This window comes from Grus americana, chromosome Z, assembly GCF_028858705.1.
Source record: "Grus americana isolate bGruAme1 chromosome Z, bGruAme1.mat, whole genome shotgun sequence".
Taxonomy (NCBI): Eukaryota; Metazoa; Chordata; class Aves; order Gruiformes; family Gruidae; genus Grus; species Grus americana.
Genome location: NC_072891.1, coordinates 81297819 through 81319137, shown reverse-complemented (window position 1 = coordinate 81319137; position 21319 = coordinate 81297819). Strand labels below are relative to the sequence as shown.

At 40.1% G+C, this 21319-nt stretch overlaps 1 protein-coding gene across 3 annotated transcripts in view; it reads left to right on the top strand.

Moving 5' to 3' along the window:
• EDIL3 (EGF like repeats and discoidin domains 3) overlaps positions 1-21319 on the top strand; it is a 274546-nt gene that overhangs the window by 141636 nt on the left and 111591 nt on the right. For all 3 annotated transcript variants that reach the window (XM_054810468.1, XM_054810467.1, XM_054810466.1), the window contains one exon: positions 21191-21304. In XM_054810468.1, the coding sequence (XP_054666443.1) occupies positions 21191-21304 (114 nt within the window). The remainder of the gene's footprint in view (positions 1-21190; positions 21305-21319) is intronic.

The following is a 21319-nucleotide window of genomic DNA, read 5'->3' as shown; positions in this document are numbered from 1 at the left end:
TTCTCATTCACATTGGCTTCCAATAGCTTTTTTGGTGTTGTTGAACTACTGACCATAACAATTTCCTCATACATTGAGTTTCATCGACTAATTATGCTGTATATAGAAAAAAAATTCCTTTTCAGTTTCAAACCTGCTATCTTTCAGCATCTTTAAATATTTCTTTCTTTTTGTATTGTAAGACTAAAACAAAAGGCAGTCAAAAGCTGCTGTTCTATGACACTTATTATTTTGCATACATTTCTCATGCTCCCTCTTATTTTTCCTCTGCAAACAGTTAAATTTTTTTCCTTTTCTGATTCACATGAGAGTTTTTCCTGGACTTTTAAACAGTTTCTCAGTGGCCTTCTCAAAACCCTTTTTGTTCTGTGGTATATTTTACTGCAACAGCCACCTATACTGAAGACAAAGCTGTACCATTTATTTGGTAGAAGATCCTTACAGTACTTTCTATATTCTTTATGTAGCATTTTGTTGGAAGTTTCTTTTCGATTTTTCCTGTTTTAACTAGAACTGGATGTTGAACTGAGGCTTTTATTAAGCTGCCTTCTTTGATGCCAAAGTTTCTTTCATAAGATGTCATAGTGGGAGGAAATAGATCTTCCCATTTGCTTTTGGGTTTTATGGGAATATTGAACAGTGGGGTGGATTTGTTATGACCTATACACTGATTGAACTATATAATGAATGGTACTTTTGAGAAGTTGTGTGTTTCTGTGGTATAAAAGTCACTTAGGTTGTCAATAGCCATTATAAACATCTTTTATAGGAGGCTAAATCTCTCTTCCCCTAATTACTGTCTTTCTTAAGGATTGGTATTATTTTACTGTGGAAAGAAATTAATGTTCCAAAAATGTAAGGAATTGCTGTTTTATTGACAAATTAAATTTGTTCATGTTCTGCAGTTAAAAGATAACGTATGGAGATATTTTGCACATACAAGTTGTCCTTTATATTTGAATTAATGATAATGAATTAAAAATAATCTCTTTAAATTCAATAACAGTTATCCCATTGTAATGTCAACATCACACATTGTCTCTTTTATAACATAAATATTATAATATGCTTTTTCAGTGGGTTTCCTCAGAATGAGAATAACTTTATATTCCTAAATACATTACACAAAAATACTAGCAAAGAGTCTTTCAAATGCTGCATGAAAACACTTTTACAAAAAAAACCCCACAAAGATTCCCTTTTAGGTGTTCAATAACTAGACTGATTTTTTGAAAGCAGTGTGTAAATAGTCTTACATGGCTTTGTAAAATGAAAATGTGGAAGAATATGTGGATTATGCTGTTGCATTCATTTTGTAACAGAATAAATGTTGTAAGAAAATGATGAGTAGTTTCAGGACTTAGATGAGGTTCTTCAGTAACAGACAGGGAACTGGACACTATGATTCATCTGATCTCTTCCACTCCTACTTTCATGGTTTGTTTTTTTTTTCCTGAAGCTACCATACCAGAGTTTGGAGTTTATATTTCTTATATACAATGTCTTATACTTAAACAGATAGGGTATTTCAGATAAAGGCATGATGATGCAGTCATCATTCAAACTTCAGTTTACATCACTTGAAGGTTTTCTTGAGTAAGTGCAGCAACAATGGATGCAGTACCTCTTGATGTGTTACACTCATTCTTTATAACTTAATACTGCATTATTCCATGCAGTACCTACTATATAAATATTTGCAGTTTTCTTCAGGATTATGTATTCAAATGAATAAAAGATATTATTTAGGACCTCAATGTCATTTTATTCTTTTGTGTTCTCCTTTTTCAGGTTCCCTTTCATACTTACCAAAAAGTACATATTCATTTCAATTGTGTTATAAAAAGTGGTACAGAATTGTTTTACTCACTTGAAAAGGTCATTTTGTAGTATCTGAATGCTATTCTTTCCTTCCCTTTTCAGAACCTGAGTTCTGAAATAAGCATTTCTTATGGCTTTGCTTTCTGTATTTCATTTCCAGAATTCAATATTCTGGTACAGGCAGCTTTCCACAAATTTGACAATTGTCCATTTTCTTTTTGTTCAGTCTTAGCCTTCTCCACAGGAATGCTGTCACTGCTCCCTTAGCAAGGACTTAGCATAGAAAGGCTCTGCCATGGAAAACAGACTTTAAATAAATTAACAGTGATTGGAAAACCTAAACTCACCTTGGTTATCAGTGTGGTCCTTACTGATCCTAACTGATTTCTGTTATTGTAGACTTTTACCTCCATGTTTCTCAGTTTGACAAGCAATACACTGTGAATGAGCCTGCTTTCCATCTCTTATACAAGTCCATCTTTCTAACAGTCAAAGAATGCTTGTTATGGAGAGCAATATCCTTGGCTTTCTGTACAGCAATAAGCTGTTTTCTTAAAGCTTTGAACATGAATTTCTTTGGCACAGCCTTGAGATGCTAAGTGACTTACAACATTAGGCTGTTCCCAAGTTGTCACTTAAACAACTTTTCTTCAAGTGCATCAAGAAGAAACTCTGAAGAGTGTGTTAATCACATTATTACATCAGTACAGAACTATTATTGTTGAATTTGTTAATAGTTGCAACTCTGACACAGTAGATGGTATAGATCGTACAATCATAGAATGGTTTGGATTGGAAGGGACCTCAAAGCCCATCTAGTTCCAACCCCCTGCCATGGGCAGGGACACCCTCCACTAGCCCAGGTTGCCCAAAGCCCCATCCAACCTGGCCTTGAACACTGCCAGGGAGCCAGGGGCAGCCACAGCTTCTCTGGGCAACCTGTGCCAGGGCCTCACCGCCCTCACAGTAAAGAATTTCTTCCTAATATCTAATCTAAATCTACCCTCTTTCAGTTTAACACCATTGCTCCTTGTCCCGTCACTATGAGCCCTGGTAAAAAGTCCCTCTCCAGCTTAAAAGCCCCCTTTATAGATTGAAAGGCTGCTCCAAGGTCTCCCCAGAGCCTTCTCTTCTCCAGGCTGAACTGCCCCAGCTCACTCAGGCTTTCTCCACAGGAGAGGTGCTCCAGCCCTCTGACCATTTTCATAGCCCTCCTGTGGAGGAGGTTTCACTCCAACAGCTCCATGTCTTTCTTGCACTGGGGACCCCAGAGCTGGATGCAGTACTCCAGGTAGGGTCTTAAGAGAGCGGAGGGTAAGAATCACCTCCCTTGACCTGCTGGCCACGCTTCTTTTTATGTAGCCCAGAATACAGATGGCCTTCTGGGCTGCCATTGCACGTTGCTGGCTCATGTCTGATTTTTCATCCTTCAGTAGCCCCAAATCCTTCTCTGCAGGGCTGCTCTCAATCTATTCATGCCCTAGTCTGTACTGGTACTGGGGATTGCCTGACCCACATGCAGGACCTTGCACTTGGCCTTGTTGAACTTCATGAGATTCACATGGCCCCACTCCTCCAGCCTGTTCAGGTCCCTCTGGATGGCATCCCATCTCTCAAGCGAATCAACTACACCACTCAGCTTGGTGTCATCTGCAAACTCAATCCCACACAAGAGAACAATTGATGAATGACAATAGAATTATGGATGGTTAGAGGAAGAACACAGGAAAACTGGAACTGATCAAAGCATCTGTTCTCTGTTCCTTCTCCCCTCTTTTTATGCCCATTTAGGTAGACAAGGGAAATTATAAGACAATTTCAGCCATTATGATGGTTTAGAATCAATACAGCCACACCACAGCTTTAAAGAAAGGTATGTTTTCAATCTTTGTTGTGCTCACAGATTCATTACAGAGATACAAGCACATTTCTGAGAGAAAGATAATGAAGATAAATGAAATCTTGAAATGAAATCTCATTATTCAATGAGACAAAACTTATAATTTAGAATTTTGTCACACAGTGGCACAGTCTGATCCATCTGTGTAGGAAGCAGCTGTTAGAAAAAAAAGATGAGTTTTGTAATTCAGATCTTTTTCTTGTTTTTTCTTATTATTGTTCTGCTGCTCTAAGAAATACTGTGCTCAACCATCTGTGTGTGTAGGTGCATCAAGGATGCGGAATTAAAATATTGTATTTGTGTTAGGAATTCATGCTGGCACACAGCTGTGCAGTTCCCTGTTACTATATGGAATATTAGTATTTTCCTTGTGCATTAAACCAGTTGAGAATTATGCGACTAACTTTAATGTTTGGCACTTGAACAATTCACATGGCAATTTTTCTAAAAATTAAAAAAGAAAAAAAAATTTAGTCATCAGGTGCTGTTTTCATGCTACAGACCAAGTGAATAGTTTGAAGAAGCCAAAGAACTTTTTAGAAGGAAGATCCAGAAATATATTCAGTATTCTAGCTACTCTTTTGAAAATATGAGTAGTATTTATTCATGTGGATACACTTTTGAGATCAGTGGGTTTAGTTGTAGTTAAGCAGTATACAGAGGGAGAGAAGGATATAGCATCAGACTCATTACCTATGTGTACAAAACTTGAAAAAACAGTACTTGCACTTGAAGCTCAATATGAGATAATAGTCTAATAGTATATATCAGTCTGCATTACAAATATATTCCCTTTGTATTCATAACATATCTCAAGCAAAACTCATGGTGCTATCACATTTGCATACGAATACCCAGGATATTCTTCTAGCTTGCATTTATTCTGATGTGTTAAATAACATACAATTATTTCTGTAGGGCATCTGAATGAGCGTTTTAGTTTGAATCAGGAGTGCATTTTTAAAGAAAATCTCTTGATCATCTCCACTTACTGTGCTTTGCTTCATGTGACAGCAGTCTTGGAGCACAAGAACAGGATCCCTTTGAGATGAAAATAATCTAAAAGAAAATAGTCTGATAATCTAAAATTTCCTCATGTGCACACTAGGAATTGACATAAAACTTTCCAGTGGGTAAATGGGCATTCCGTCCACCCGGGCAGCCTAGAACTTCTACGGACAAAACATACCTGATATATGTGTAGGGACATGAAGACATTGTGTTCTCAGCTCTAATTTCACTCTACAAATATAATTCTGTAAGACCACACTACTTGCAAATGTAGACATAAACTGTCTGTGCCTATGTTTTCCTCCAAGTACACTGAAAACAATGAATAGATCTTGTTTATCTTCCTTTTCTTATGACTTGTTAATGTCTGAGTCTGACATCATGAGAGGCACTTGGTTTTCTGCATTCTTTTTTTTGGTTTTTTTTTTTTTGTTTGTTTGGTTTTTTGGTTGTTTTTTTTTTTAGAATGGTTTGGATTGGAAGGGACCTCAAAGATCATCTAGTTCCAGCCCCCTGCCATGGGCAGGGACACCCTCCACTAGACCACGTTGCCCAAAGCCCCATCCAGCCTGGCCTTCAACACTGCAAGGGAGCCAGGGGCAGCCACAGCTTCTCTGGGCAACCTGTGCCAGGGCCTCAGCACCCTCACAGGGAAGAATTTCTTCCTAATATCTAATCTAAATCTCTCCTCCTTCAGCTTAAGGCCATTACCCCTTGTCCTGTCACTACATCCTCTTGTAAACAGTCCCTCTCCAGATTTCTTGTATATCTCCTTCAGACACTGGAAGGCTGCTCTAAGGTCTCCCCAGAGCCTTCTCTTCTCCAGGCTGAACAACCCCAACTCCCTCAGCCTGTCCTCACAGGAGAGGTGCTCCAGCCCTCTGATCAGCTTCATGGCTTCCTCTGGACTCTCTCCCACAGCTCCATGTCTCTCTTGTACTGGGCACCCCAGAGCTGGATGCAGTACTCCAGGTGGGGTCTCACCAGAGCAGAGTAGAGGGGCAGGATCACCTCCCTTGACCTGCTGGTCACGCTGCTTTTGATGCAGCCCAGGACACGGTTGGCTTTCTGGGCTGCAAGCGCACACTGCCGGCTCATGTTGAGCTTCTCATCAATCAATACCCCCAAGTCCTTCTCCTCGGGGCTGCTCTCAATCCATTCTCCACCCAGCCTATAGTCGTGCTTGGGATTGCACCAACCCATGTGCAGGACCTTGCACTTGGCCTTGCTGAACTTCATGCAGTTCACACAGGCCCACCTCTTAAGGTCCCTCTGGATGGCATCCCTTCCCTCCAGCATGTTGACTGCACCACACAGCTTGGTGTTGTCAGCAAACTTGCTGAGAGTGCACTCAATCCCACTGTCCACATCGCTGTTAAACAGTGCCGGTCCCAATACCAACCCCTCTTCACTGATCTCTACTTGGACATCGAGCTGTTGACTGCAGCTTTTTCAGTGTGACCATCCAGCCAATTCCTTAACCACTTGGTGGTACATCCATCAAATCCATGTTTCTTCAATTTAAAGACACGGATGTCATGTGGGACAGTGTCAAATGCTTTGCACAAGTCCAGGTAGATGACATCAGTTGCTCTTCCCAAATCCACCAACGCTGTAACTACATCCTAGAAGGCCACCAAATTTGTCAGGCATGATTTGCCTTTAGTGAAGCCACGTTGGCTGTCATCATTCACCTCTTTATTTTCCATGTGCCTGAGCATAGTCTCCAGGAGGATCTGCTCCATGATCTTGCCAGGCACAGAGGTGAGACTGACCAGCCTGTAATTCCCCGGGTCTTAGGGTTTTTTTTCCCTTTTAAAGGCAATTCCTTAGCTGCTAACCATAGCTGTGAAAATGCATAAACCTATTTGGATAGGTCTTATTTGATGTGATCATCAAGCAAAGGTGACATTCCCTGGGCCAGCTGCCATAAATACAAGTTCCAGTTCTGAGAGATGTTTTTAGTGTAGGACATATAACTCTGTGAGTCATGAAGAGCAACCAGGGTGTATGTGCCCTGAGATAATAGAACTGTCAGTCTGATGGAGACAGAAGTCACTGCAATAAATATTTCCCTTCCTGCACCAGACAGTCATTGGTGATGTGATGAAACTATTTCATATATATTTTGTGTCTTTTATGGGGAAGGATATGTAGTCTTCCTTTTCACCTTTGCAGAGGAGACAAGGAAATAACCATAGTCCAAAACATAAAATGATTGATACGTTGTTAGCAAGTAAGTGTATTATTTGCCACAGATAATGCATACTATATACACAGCATATATACTATATGCATATATCACAGAATCACACAACTGTTTAGGTTGGAAGGCACCTCTGGAGATCACCTAGTCCAACCCCCATCCTCAAGCAGCGTTAACCAGAGCAGGTTGCCGAGGACTGTGTCCAGTTGTGTTTTGAATATTTGCCCAGATGGAGACCCCACAGCCTCTCTCCAGAATTTGACCACTCTCACTGTGTTCAGATGGAGTTTCCTGTATTTTAAGGAGAGCCTATTGCCTCTTCTCTGGTCAGTGGGCACCACTGAAAAGAGTCTGGCTCTTTTGTCTTCATTCCCTCTCATCAGACATTTATACACATTAATAGGAACCCCCTGAGCCTTCTCTTCTGTAGGCTGAGCAGACGCAGGTCTCTCAACATCTCCATGTAGGTCAGATGCTCCAGTGCCTTAATCATCATGGCCCTGCACTAGACTCACTCCAGTAAGTCCGTATCTTTTTAATAGTGGGGAGCCCAGCACTGGACACAGCCTCTAGGTGTGCCCTCCCCACTGCTGAGTAGAGAGGAAGGATCACTGCCCTCAACCTGCTGGCAATGCTCTGCCTAATGCAGCCCAGGAGGCTGTGGGACGCTTTGGCCATAAGGGTGCATTGCTGTCTCATGGTCAGCTCGTTGTCCACCAGGACCCCCAGGTTGTTCTCTGCCAAGCTGCTTTCCAGCTGGTCAGTCCCCCAGCACGTACTGGTGCGTGGGGTTGTTCCTCGCCAGGAGCAGGGGTGGGACTTTGCACCTCCTGTTGTTGAACTTCATGAGGTTCCTGTTCAGCCCATTTCTCCAGCCTGTTGAGGTCCCTCTAGGTGGCAGCACACCCATCTGGTGTATCAGCCACTCCCAATTTTATATCATCTGCCAGCTTGCTGAGGGTGTCTGAGTCATTAATGAAGACGTTGAACAGTGTTGACCCCTGTATTGATGCCTGGGATGCACCACCAGTGATAGGCCTCCAACTGGACTTTTTACCACTGATCACTACCCTCTGGGCCCAGCCACTCAGCTGATTTTTAGTCCACCTCACTGTCCACTTATCTAAACTACACGCTGCCAGCCTGCCTATTAGGATGTTATGGGAGAAGGTGTTAAAAATCTTACTGAAGTTGAGGTAAACAGTAACCTCTGCTCACCCCCATCCACTGACCCAGTGACCTCATTGTAAAAGTCTGTCAGCTTGGGCCAGCATGGTATCTTCCTCATAAATCCATGCTGACTACTTTGCATCACCATCTTGTCTTTCATTTGTTGGGAAATGCTTTCCAGGATGGCTTCATCACCTTGCCAGGGTCTGAGGTGAGCCCAATCGACTTGTAGTTCTCCAGGTCCTTCCTCTTGCGCTTATGTTTGTGTACATATACTATAAGCAAATGTATAATTCTTATAGGACTAAGGATATACCTATGGTTATAATGAACATAGTGATTTGCTATGGTGAATAACAGACATTTGATTAATCATATATTAAGCCATCCATTCATTTATTAACTCTCCATAACTCTTAAGTGATTTATAAGTGTGGTCTTAATCTATGTCCATGTATGTTAAACGTAATAAAATGGGGTACTCCACAGGCACTAGAGGGGTAAAAGGGTTCAAGGACTGTGCCAAAAGATCTGTTATAGTGCTAAATTATTTCTGCGATTAAATCTAGCAATAAGATTCATAAACAGTAAAACATGCATATATTTATGAGCAGCTCAGAGTATGAATTTGAAAGGTATTCACAAAGAGTAGAAATGACCTTTACACAGCACGTTTATGTGCACTTATGAAACATAAGTGCACTGAAGTCCCACAGACAACTTTTTATGAGAGCTTAAATGAGATGTATATAGATTGGCCATAAAGGAATACACTTCACCACGTGTATATCAGATACAGACATGTGAACAAATATAACCATCTGGTTTAGTCATTTTAGAAAATCCGTCATCATATCCTCCAGGACTTGTAGGTCTAATAACATTTTTCAAAACACATGCCATAACTGTAATCATGTGAAAAAGATATATCCCTACGCTCACTCTATTCTGAAATGCATAAACGACTGCATTTTGAAACAATACAATTATTTCAGGATATGTGAAGGGAAATATGCTAATTTACTGATCTGGGGTCAAACTTGCTTTGAAAATAGTTGGACTTCTTGCCATGAGCCCACCTACACTATTTTAACAACTAGTGCAATTAGAGATTGCAGTCTAATGCTGAATAATTTAAGTTTACTTGTGAAGTTGAGATTTTTTGGAGTATTGATTGTAATAAAAAATGATTCACAAGTTGATTCACTTTTTAATAAGATCTTTTTTTTCTCAACTACAGTTAAAATGATTTGTCAAATGCTTGTTATATAAATAGCCAATTATTTTAATAGGGTTCATTGGAAACGATAGGAATTGTTGCCCTGAAGACATGCTTTTACAGTGTAAAATTAAATGCTAATTTTCTTAATGGGACAAAGGTTTTCATGCCAGTATACATTAAAAGTAATTAAAAATGAAAAATCCGCTTCAATTTATATAAAAACTTTTAAAGTACCAACTCTTTTAAAACTAATAAGAAAGATCCTGGGAATGCTATTCCAAAATTCTATTAAATTTAAATTACCTCATATGAAATCCATTAAATATGCATTTAAACAGGTAAATAGAAGATCAGGAAATATTGACATAGTCCAGTGTCGGAAGTGTGACTCCACACTTATAATAACTTTTTAGTGGCTATAACTAAAAGATAGAAATTTTTCAAGAGAGGCAGTAGACACCTATGTGGATTCAAATTTCATTGTATGATCAGAGCAATAGTCAGTTTCCTCATTTATTTTATGGGAGTTTCAAAACAGAAACAGCAAAGATTCCTGTCGAGCCCTACCTTATTTAGAATCTGCCCAAAGTCCTTTGAAGTCAACAGGCACTTTTGTCCTCTCTGTAGAAGCTCCCATTAGACTTTTATGAAATTAATTTTGTGATCTTACCATTCTTTTACATAGTTTCCAATAGTTTCTAAGGAAAACAATTGAAAACAACTTTTGGAATGTAAAAATACAGAAATAATTAAATTTGCTCTTGCTGGAAAACCTGCTCATTATAAAATGTGCATAGCACATAAATGCTGAATGTGTATATCAGAGTGATGAGTAAACTTTGCATTGTTCACAGAGGTTGCCCCTGTAGGTCCCTAGCAATTCTTAAACTGAATATTTTTTTTTTCTTGGCTTTAAGTCAAAGTGTCAAAAGAAGAACAGTATTCTGCAAAATATTTCTCTGAGTCTTTTTCTTGACAATTTTTTAATTTTTATTTTTCTAATAGTTCTACAGTTAATCATAGCATTCTGAAAACTGTGGTTGTAGTGAATTTGGAAATTTTTGCTTAAGTGAGGGTTGTATTGCCATTATAGAACATGAAGAAAGGTAGGAAAATGCTATAGATAATAAATCTATTTTAAAATGTGACTTTACAGATAGATGCTACAACTGCTTCACTGATACTATAAAAGCATTACTTTAAACAGAGGTGTAAATTATAGGTGGAAAAGATGATAAATTAACTGGTGGGGAAAGAAATTAGTCATAATAAAAAATGCTGTTTTGTCAAAACTAAAGATTTTACTTGCCACATTGAATTTAAGAAAATATTTTTTAAAACTTCAAAATACTTTTTTTCATTTTCAGTTTCTCAGAACTCAGATTTCTTTACAAATCAAAGTAAACAGAATTATAGCTATATATTCCAATTTTTCCTGAAACAAGTTGACCTAAAATTATTTCAGAAACTGCTAGGATAGGGAATAACACTTGATTTTTTCCAAATTAAGGAAAAAAGATCAATGTTTAAAGGTAGCATGAAGTCTTTTTTTTTTTTTTTAAGAGGCCTTGTTACAGAGACATAATGAAAAAAGTATAAATTAGTCTAGAGAAGCCTAAGAGGACATAAAATTGCTTTGAAAGGCAAGCTGTTATATTAGGGAGGATGCTTAAGAAGCAGTTTCCAACAGAACTCTAGCTAGCAGCCACTGAACTCTTCTCAAAATTGTTTTTATAATGTGTTCAGACATTAATGTATATTGCTGGTTATGAGGGTATCTCAAACATGCACGCATAGTCAAGCCAAAAGTTCTGACTTATGTCTAGACGTTATTTTTATTTCCCTGGTTTACTTATTTAGAATGCCTCTTTTGGGTTCAGAACACAACTTTAGCAACTCTTACCTGACTTACTCTCTCCTTAACAGAATAATACGATCTGAAATATTTGCACTGAATGGTTCAGGAAAAATTCTAATAGGCAGCTCTGTGATTGATTGTTCTGGAGGACATTTACTGCAATATATTGTACCAAATACTTTCAGAAGGAAAACTTTATATAGAATAGTGAGAGTACAGGTAATGTAATGTTTAGCCTTTAAAGGTGGGGAGCAAGAGGCTTGTATGTTTTCATCTCAAGTGTAAAGCTGTTTTCCGCTCTTTTTCAAGATCAGATAATAAGGATATCTGAACAGTAAATCACCTCAGTATGACATAATAGTTGAAGTTTCCTGCGGGTTATTTGGCACAGCAGTTTTGGAGCCTTCTGTGGTCAGGAAACTAGTTTTGAAAAAGCAATCAAACCACTGAATTTTAACAGATGTCTGTCCTGTGTTGAATATGAAGTAAATACATCCAGTTCAGATTTGATGAGATATACTAAATTCCCAAATTTCATGGGAATATGCTCCAGTTCTTTTCATTTGTTTCGCACCAGGGTTGTAGCAGTAATTATTAGTGCTTGGTTTTGTATAATCCTGGTTAAATCAAGGAACAGTTATAGCTGAAGTTACAGATAATTTTTTTGTTTACATTAATCACAGCCAAAAACTTCTTCAGAAACAAATTAGAAACTTTCTTAAACCTATAACTAACAATAATAAAATTAATTATCATCATGGTAATTACTTATGTCTTCTGTATCTTTTAACCAAAAATTGAAGGTGATCTACCTGTTCTTGCAAACTTTTTTGGTGATGCTTATTCATTCAGTTTAAATACAATTATCTTTTTTTTCTTTTTTCTTTTTTTTTAGCTTTTTATAAAAAAATTAGGTTGTCTTCATTTAGGAGACTTTCACAATTGTTTTAGTAAACCACAGGAATATGAGAAAGAACATTTTCACTATTTTCTTTTTTAAAATGTTTTACTAAAATTCTCCTACTTTTAAAAGAGATGTGTCCTTCTATATGTGAATTGCTGTAATCCTTCAAATTTCATCATTTGACTGAGTATCTCACTGTTAAGATAGCCATATTAAATTCTATTGATTCTCTTGAGTCAAATTCTTTACCAAATAAAACTGGTATCATTTTATTCTTTTCAATGGAGCTTTACCATTTAATGTCTTGTAAAAAAATATGGTGGTTGAGCAAATAGGAACAAATCTGTAATAACAAAAAAGAGTATATAATCTGACTTTCATGGTATTTGTTAGGAAAGTAATAATGAAAAGTGTGAATATCTGAAAGCTCATGTTTAAACAATAACAGGATATTACAAAATCCTCCAAGCAAGGTCATACATTTTGTGTGATTTTACTGATATAGTACTTATTCAAGTAATTAAATCTTTCAGGATCAATATACAATAAAGACAAAAATACTGAGAATGCATTTAAAAAATCTATCAAGAGCCATCAAGCAACTACAAGAAAAGCCTAGACTAAGCTCCAACTAAAAGATTATTATGTTTCTCCACTTTATGCCTTAACAGTTTCCAAATGCAAGGCTATTTGAACATGTTGTTAGTTATCAACAACTTTTCTTTTGAAATAGAACTGGGTAGGGAAGTTTCTAAGTTTTCTGGTTTTACTGAAAAAAAAAAAGAAAATTGGGGGGATGAAGGTCATGTTTCTCAAATTGTAACTTGATCTTCATCCATTGTGTAGTTGTGGGTCTTCATAGAAGCCAGTTATGATACAGAGGTTATAACCAGTTGATCTGTTTCTATATATTTTCTATATACTAAATTAACTGTATTATGGGAAAAAAATTTGCAATATTTGTAAGGCATAACTCGATTATGTCTAATCAGTGTTCCTAATAAAGGCCAAGTTGGCTTCCAATGTGGACACTTGAACCTAGATCCTGCAGCTGCAATGGGCCAACTATTCTATCAAGATAGAAGACTGATTAGAAATATGACTTAGAGTTGAGATGAGCAGACCAAGTGTGATCAGGAAGCCAAAACGAGTGTAAAATCAAAGGATAAGGAAAGAATGTGCTTGTCAGCAGGAGGGAACTTCAGGAAGTCTGTACTGCAAAAAGTAGTCCTGGATGAGAAACAAGGGTTCTGGTGGCAGGAAAAAGGAATTCAGGCTACATAAAGAGCAAGCAAGCAGGGGACAGGAACAAGGTACTGGTGTGCATTTGCAGCCAAAACACAAGCAGCGTTGGCAAAAAAACCTGATTGAGCTTATCAGACCCTTCATCACAAAAAGTCAGGTTTACACCAAGTAGCTTGCTGAAGAACTCAAATTACTGGAAGTAATAGTTATATTTTTTATTATAACAGTTACATAATTTATATACCCATTTCATATGGAGCAATTTTTCAGGAAAACATATGTGACTGTATTTAACAGGTAAAGTCCAAAATGAGGATTTGTATCTTCAATTATCTTACATTTGCAAGCACAGCACTAGTTTTCATTCATGTTTTATTAAATACTTAGAGGACTAAAAAAAAAAAAACATATAATCCAACAAAGAAGGACAAAACCCCTGAACTCTCCCTCATGATGATTCTCCAAATCACTCTATAATATAGTGAACTTCTCTCTTAGTTGCCCAGTTTCTGACAGCATATTTGTGTTCCAGGGTGCACAATGACTGTGCTTCAAACAGAAGCATGCTTAATAGCTTTGTAGTTATGGTTTGATCTTAGGAGGTAGGAAGTGTAAATTTAATCATCTTCAGCATAAAAAGAAATCTTAGCATAGCCTTTACTTCCTAATCAACTCTCTTAGCCCTTCAAGCTATTATTTAAGGAACAGTCTATTTTCAGAAAATGGTCAGCATTTCCTTGTTCCTGCACCACTATCAATTTCAGAATCCATCTTCAGTAGAGAAATCTTGGGGGATTGGGCGGGGGTGGGGGGTTGGGGTTTGGATTTTTTTTGAGTTTTGGGCTAACCTGGACACTATTTAGAAATACAGGCTTTTCCTGTGCTGGCACTTAAACCACTTCAGGAGCCCATTTAACTCAGTATCTATCAGTTTTATTAGGTCTCTCTGTAAGGGACTCTGAATTCTCTGATAGTACTCAGCTATCTGTGTTTTAGTTACTGCAATGCATAAGATTGTTATCTGAACTACACTTCAAAATCTGACCTGGCATAAAACTTAAGCTAACCTGAAAAATCATGAGCAACCTACAGTGATTTTACTTTGTATTAGTTAATTTACATTAAAAGTACATCCTTCTTGCGTAGGTAGGTGGATTGCATGGTCAGCAAAGAATTCATATCTGACAATATACTGAAAGCTTTTTTTTAGGATTCTTTATTGTCTTTAGGAGCAACTGCTCCCTAAACTCTGGCATTTTAAAATTTCTACTCAAATTTACTTCTAATTGTGACAATATGATAAAGTTTAAAAGGGAATAGATGTGTTTCAGAAGAAACAAACACACCAGCTGGTGTAAAATTTAGTATCATAATTGGCACATCTAGGAATTTGAACAAAATCTGACCACAGTTTGCAGAAACCACTTCTAATTAAATATTGTACATCTGCACATTCAATCAAATGAAATAATGAATAGTAAATTAAATAATTCTGTATAACTTATGTTGCTTTCTTTAACAAAGTTCAGTTCATTGTCTTTCCAGCTAAGCGTCTGTTCTGGTATCAAACGTGATGCTACAATGAGCTAGTCTTTCCTCATTCACCAATATGACATATTTGTTTGAACTAAAGGGACTAAAGGTTCTCAGATTACTGGAAAGAAATACTGTAGGATCAATGTAACAAAGATAATAATAAAAAACTTCCATCTTTCTGCACTGATCATAGCTAATTGCTCCATAGAGATAGAATATAAGGATTGCTTTAAGAGTATATCATACTTGAGGTTCAGTCTGTTTTCTACATCATCATATAGACAATAAAAAATATGCTGGAAAGCTGTGCATTTTTTCCTAAACATTTCAATATGAATAGCAAGTTAGAAATAATTAAATGTCTTGAAAAGATACTATCTTTACAAAGAAAAGCTTTTAAGAGGATAAATTACTACCTTTATTTCAGCAAGTAAGAGATAGTTCATATGTTCACTTAATGTTTTTTGGTTCACAGTGACCTTGATATTTTTTTCCCACAAATGTGTTAGCCTGTATTAAAATGATGAATGACCTGATGAAAATGTAAGGTTAATGGGCTTTGCTTAAAAAGGCAAATAGGGAGCTGAAGAATCTTGTTAAATTTTATAAATACATATAAAGAATTTAATTTAGAATTGAGCAGGTCTTTTCTTTGGTCTTTTCCCTTGGCAGGTTTTATTTCTCTCACACTAAGCTGTTACTCCTCTTATTCTTCTTTAATAGACAGAAATTCAACTAACGTTGTGAATTTTTATTAGTCCAGTATGTTATATCTTTATAGGCAACAAATAGTAACAGACAAGGGATTAAAAAGAAGCTCAGAGATCAGTAACCATAATCAATTTTAGTATAAAAATCTGAAATTTTTCTGATTCACAGAACTGAAACTAGCCTCCGCATTTAGCTAAAGGTCTGTTGCTGCATTTCTGTTCGCAGAAATGGGAAGGTTATAACACAATCACAGAAGGGTTGAGGAGAAAAGGGACTTCTGGAGGTCAAATGGTCCACCCCTCCTGCTCAAGCAGGGCTACTGTGTTGGGTTTGTCTGGCAAGGTTTTGGTAGCGGGGGGCGGGCCTACAGGGGTGTCTTCTGTGAGAAGCTGCTAGAAGCTTCCCCTGTGTCTGATAGAGCCAATGCCAGCCGGCTCCAAGATGGACCCACCGCTGGCCAACGCCGAGCCCATCAGCGCCTCTATGATAACATATTTAAGATGGGAAAAAAAACAGCTAGAGAGAGCTTTTGCAACCGGAGAGAGGAGTGAGAAGATGTAAGAAACTCTGCAGACACCCAGGTCAGTGCAGAAGGAGGGGGAGGAGGTGCTCCAGGCGCCGGAGCAGAGATCCCCCTGCAGCCCCTGGAGAAGACCATGGTGAGGCAGGCTGTCCCCCTGCAGCCCATGGAGGTCCATGATGGACCAGATATCCACCTGCAGCCCATGAAGGACCCCAGACCGGAGCAGGTGGAGACACCTGAAGGAGGCTGTGACCCCGTGGGAAGCCCACGCTGGAGCAGGCTCCTGGCAAGCCCTGTGGCCCCGTGGAGAGAGGAGCCCACGGCGGAGCAGGTTTGCTGGCAGGACTTGTGACCCCGTGGGGGACCCATGCTGGAGCAGTTGGTGAAGAACTGCAGCCCGTGGGAAGGACTCCCGCTGGAGAAGGTGGTGGAGGACTGTCTCCCGTGGGAGGGCCCCCAGGCTGGAGCAGGGGCCGAGTGTGAGGAGTCCTCCCCCTGAGGAGGAAGGAGCGGCAGAGACAGCATGTGAGGAACTGACCCCAACCCCCATTCCCCGTCCCCCTGTGCCGCTGAGGGGGTCGGAGGTTGAAGCTGGGAGTGAAGTTGAGTCCGGGAAGATGGGAGGGGTGGGGGGACAGGGTTTTAAGAGTTGATTTTATTTCTCATTCCTCTACTCTGTTTTGCCTGTAATAAATTAGATGAATTCCCTCTCTCAGTTCAGTCTGTTTTGCCCGTGACAACAATTAGTGAGTGATCTCTCCCTGTCCTTATCTCGACCCACAAGCGTTTCGTTATACCTTTTCTCCCCTGTCTAGTGAATGAGGGCAGTGAGAGAGCGGCTCTGGTGGGCACCTGGCCCCCAGCCAGGGTCAACCCACCACAGCTACCTAAAGCTGGTTGCCCAGGACTATATCCAAATGGTTTTTGAATATCACCAAGGATGGGGACTCCGCAAAGAACCTGGGCAACCTAAGCCACTGCTCAGTCACATTCATAGTAAAAAAGTGTTCTCTGATGTTGAGACGGAAAGTCCTGTGTTTCAGTTTGTGCCCATTGCCTCTTGTCCTGTCACTGGCCATCACTGAAAAGAGCCTGGCTTCATCTTTGCACCATCCCTTCACTGTTTATACACATTGATGAGTTTCCTCCTGATCTTCCTCTTCTTTAAGCTAAACAATACTTAAAGAAGGCGATCTCAGCCTTTCCTCAAAGGCAAAGTGCTCCAGTCCCTTAATCATCTTAGTGGCCCTTTTTTTGGACTCTCTCCAGTGTGTCCTTGTCTCTCTTGTACTGGAGAGCCCAGCACTGGACACAGCACTCTAGGTGTGGCCTCCCCACTGCTGAGTAGAGGGGAAGGATCACTGCCCTCAACCTGCTGGCAATGCTCTGCCTAATGCAGCCCAGGAGGCTGTGGGACGCTTTGGCCATGAGGGTGCATTGCTGTCTCATGGTCAACTCGTTGTCCACCAGGACCCCCAGGTCCTTCTCTGCCAAGCTGCTTTCCAGCTGGTCAGCCCCCCAGCACGTACTGGTGCGTGGGGTTGTTCCTCACCAGGGGCAGGGGTGGGACTTTGCACCTCCTCTTGTTGAATCATAGAATCATAGAATCTTAGAATGGTTTGGGTTGGAAGGGACCTTAAAGATCATCTAGTTCCAACCCCCCTGCCATGGGCAGGGACACCCTCCACTAGACCACATTGCCTAAAGCCTCATCAAACCTGGTCTTAAACACTTCCAGGGATGGGGCCTCCACAGCCTCTCTGGGCAACCTGTGCCAGGGCCTCACCACCCTCACAGGGAAGAATTTCTTTCTAACATCTCATCTAAATCGACCCTCCTTCAGCTTAAACCCATTACCCCTTGTCCTATCACTACACTCCCTGATAAACAGTCCCTCACCATCTTTCCTGTAGGCCCCCTTCAGGTACTGGTAAGCCGCAATTAGATCTCCCTGGAGCCTTCTCTTCTCCAGGCTGAACAACCCCAACTCTCTCAGCCTGTCCTCATAGCAGAGGTGCTCCAGCCCTCTGATCAGCTTTGTGGCCTCCTCTGGACTCACTCCAACAGCTCCATGTCTCTCCTGTACTGGGGCCCCCAGAGCTGGACACAGTACTGCAGGTGGGGTCTCACCAGAGCGGACTAGAGGGCCAGGATCCCCTCCCTCGACCTGCTGGTCACGCTGCTGGGGATGCAGCCCAGGACACAGTTGGCTTTCTGGGCTGCAAGCGCACACTGCCGGCTCATGTTGAGCTTCTTGTCCCCCAACATTCCCAAGTCCTTCTCCTCGGGGCTGCTCTCAATCCATTCCTTGCCCAGCCTATAGTCGTGCTTGGGATTGCGCCGACCCACGTGCAGGACCTTGCACTTGGCCTTGTTGAACTTCATGCGGTTTGCATGGGCCCACCTCTCCAGTCCATCAAGGTCCCTCTGGATGGCATCCCTTCCCTCCAGTGTGTCGACCACACCACACAGCTTGGTGTCATCGGCAAACTTGCTGAGGGTGCACTCGATCCCACTGTCCATGTCGCTGACAAAGATGTTGAACAGTGCCAGTCCCAGTACCGACCCCTGAGGAACACCACTCGTCACCGTTCTCCACTTGGACATTGAGCCGTTGACCACAACTCTTTGAGTGTGACCATCCAGCCAATTCCTTATCCATCAAGTGGTCCATCCATCGAATCCATGTCTCTCCAATTTAGAGACAAGGATGTTGTGCAGGACAGTGTCAAATGCCTTGCACAAGTCCAGGTAGATGATGTCAGTTGCTCTTCCCTTATCCACCAATGCTATAATCCCACCATAGAAGGTCACCAAGTTTGTCAGGCACGATTTGCCCTTAGTGAAGCCGTGTTGGCTGTCACCAATCACCTCCTTATTTTCCATGTGCCTAGGCATAGTCTCCAGGAGGATCTGCTCCATGATCTTGCCAGGCACGGAGGTGAGACTGACTGGCCTGTAGTTCTCTGGGTCTTCCTTTTTACCCTTCTTAAAAATGGGGGTTATGTTTCCCCTTTTCCAGTCGGCAGGAACTTCGCCAGACTGCCAGGACTTCTCAAATATGATGGTGAGTGGCCTGGCCACTTCATCCACCAGTTCCCTCAAGACCCGCAGATGGATGCAACTCATCAGGTCCCATGGACTTGTGCACCTTCAGGTTCCTTAGATATTCTCGAACCTGATCTTCTCCTACAGTGGGCAGTTCTGCATTCTCCCAGTCCCTGCCTTTGCCTTCTGTGACCTGGGCAGTGTGGCTAGGGCACTTGCCAGTGAAGACTGAGGCAAAGAACTTCATGAATTTCCTGTTCAGCCCATTTCTCCAGCCTGTTGAGGTCCCTCTGGATTGCAGCACACCCATCTGGTGTATCAGCCACTCCTCCCAGTTATTTGTTATCATGAAATTTGGTGAGGGTGCACTCTGCCCCACCATCCAAATTAATAATGAAGATGTTGAACAGGATCGGCGCAGTATTGGTTCTAGAGGTACCCTGTTAGTCACTGGCCTCCAGCTAGACTTCATACCACTGTTCTACACCCTCTGGAACTGGCCACTCAGTCAGTTTTCAACCTACCTCACATACATTGCACACATAACTTAAAAGCTACACAGCTTTTGAGATCTGCAGAAAAGACTGGAGGTACAGACTTCTGTGGAGACATCACAAAACCCATCAGATCTAGGCAAGCCATGTGTTTAAAACACTGAATTTTTGTACATAGATTCCTAGTAAATGTAAAAAAAAAATTACAAAAGTTACATACTCGACTACCAGAAATCAGGCAACTTTGTTGACAGAGCTCAATTTTGCTGCTTCTGCACAAGTCTTACTGCATCAGGTTCAGACATTTATGTAGCATCTTCTTTAGTTTGTATATGCCAGCGCAAACTGGGTTTGCATTGTGGGGACGGAAACAGCTTCAGCAGTGAGGAGTGTTACTTCAATTCATAGGGCATTTCGCTCACCAGTGAAGGCAACTAGTTCATCTCAGTTAAGTGTCATCTTATTTGAAATTATTTTTGCGCTATGCACATGTGCGCTTTATCTACAACTGTATCCAAAATGAGTATGCACTTAAGCAAAACTGAGTGAAGTGAAAATGTAATAGAAGCTAAAGACTGCTTTTCTGCTTGCTGTTCAGTGTCTGATACAACAGGATTTCAAGTCTTAATGAAGCTAGGGTGGGCTTCCATCCTTTAAATATTTCACTGTATACATTGATGCAGTCCTTTGAGATAATGATGTATAAAATCTGTGCAATGTTTCTACTCCATGCAGAATAAACATAAAGGAAGAGACTGAAAATTTTAGTTATGAGATATCATTATCCTTCTTTTGCTTATTTATGATGACTGAAAAATAATATATTGCATTTGAGAAAAAGAATCTGACATTATACTTGAAGGTTACTACACTGAAAAACACAGGAGAGTATTATTCTTGCAGCATTTGACAAAGTGTACCGGAAAAGGGAAACTCAAATGAAATTAACCACCTTTTTTGTCTTTTGAATTTAATAAAATTTGCAAGCTTCTAGATGAAGCTATTAGTTTCAATTTGCCCACTAACTCATGCACAGAAAGGAAATTTTTTAGACGGTTAAACAACCTTGTCAATTAGATGTTTAATGAATTAAGATGAACTGAGAGACATTCTTAACTGGCATCTGTTGATAAAGAAATAGCTACATTTCTTGAAGTTGCAAGGATCACTAATGAGTACTCTGTTAGAACTAATTTAATTTTTTTATTTAAGGCCAAACTGTGACTTGTGGCCCTGATGTTCTCTGGAACTTACAGTGGAAATCCCTGAGTAAAACTTAAAATTCTGTTGTGTGATGGGACATAGTAAAACTTTAGTAGTTATATGAAACTAGCTAAATTTATGAGATTGCTTTGTTTTTTTCCTAAAGTATGCACTGTTTGGTCGCATCCTTTACTGAGCATGTTTGATGGGCAAAAGAATGTATGTCTTCTCATGTCAGTTGTATAAATACATTGTGGTTTAGTGCTTTAAAATATGTGCTTATTGCTTTTACAATTTCTCTTTCCTAATTCTGACATTATCCTGTGTGCTTCCTGCAGATATAAATGAATGTGAATCTGCCCCCTGCAAGAATGGTGGAATCTGTACAGATCTCATTGCCAACTATTCCTGTGAATGTCCAGGTGAATTTATGGGACGAAACTGCCAACAGAGTAAGTATTGCATGT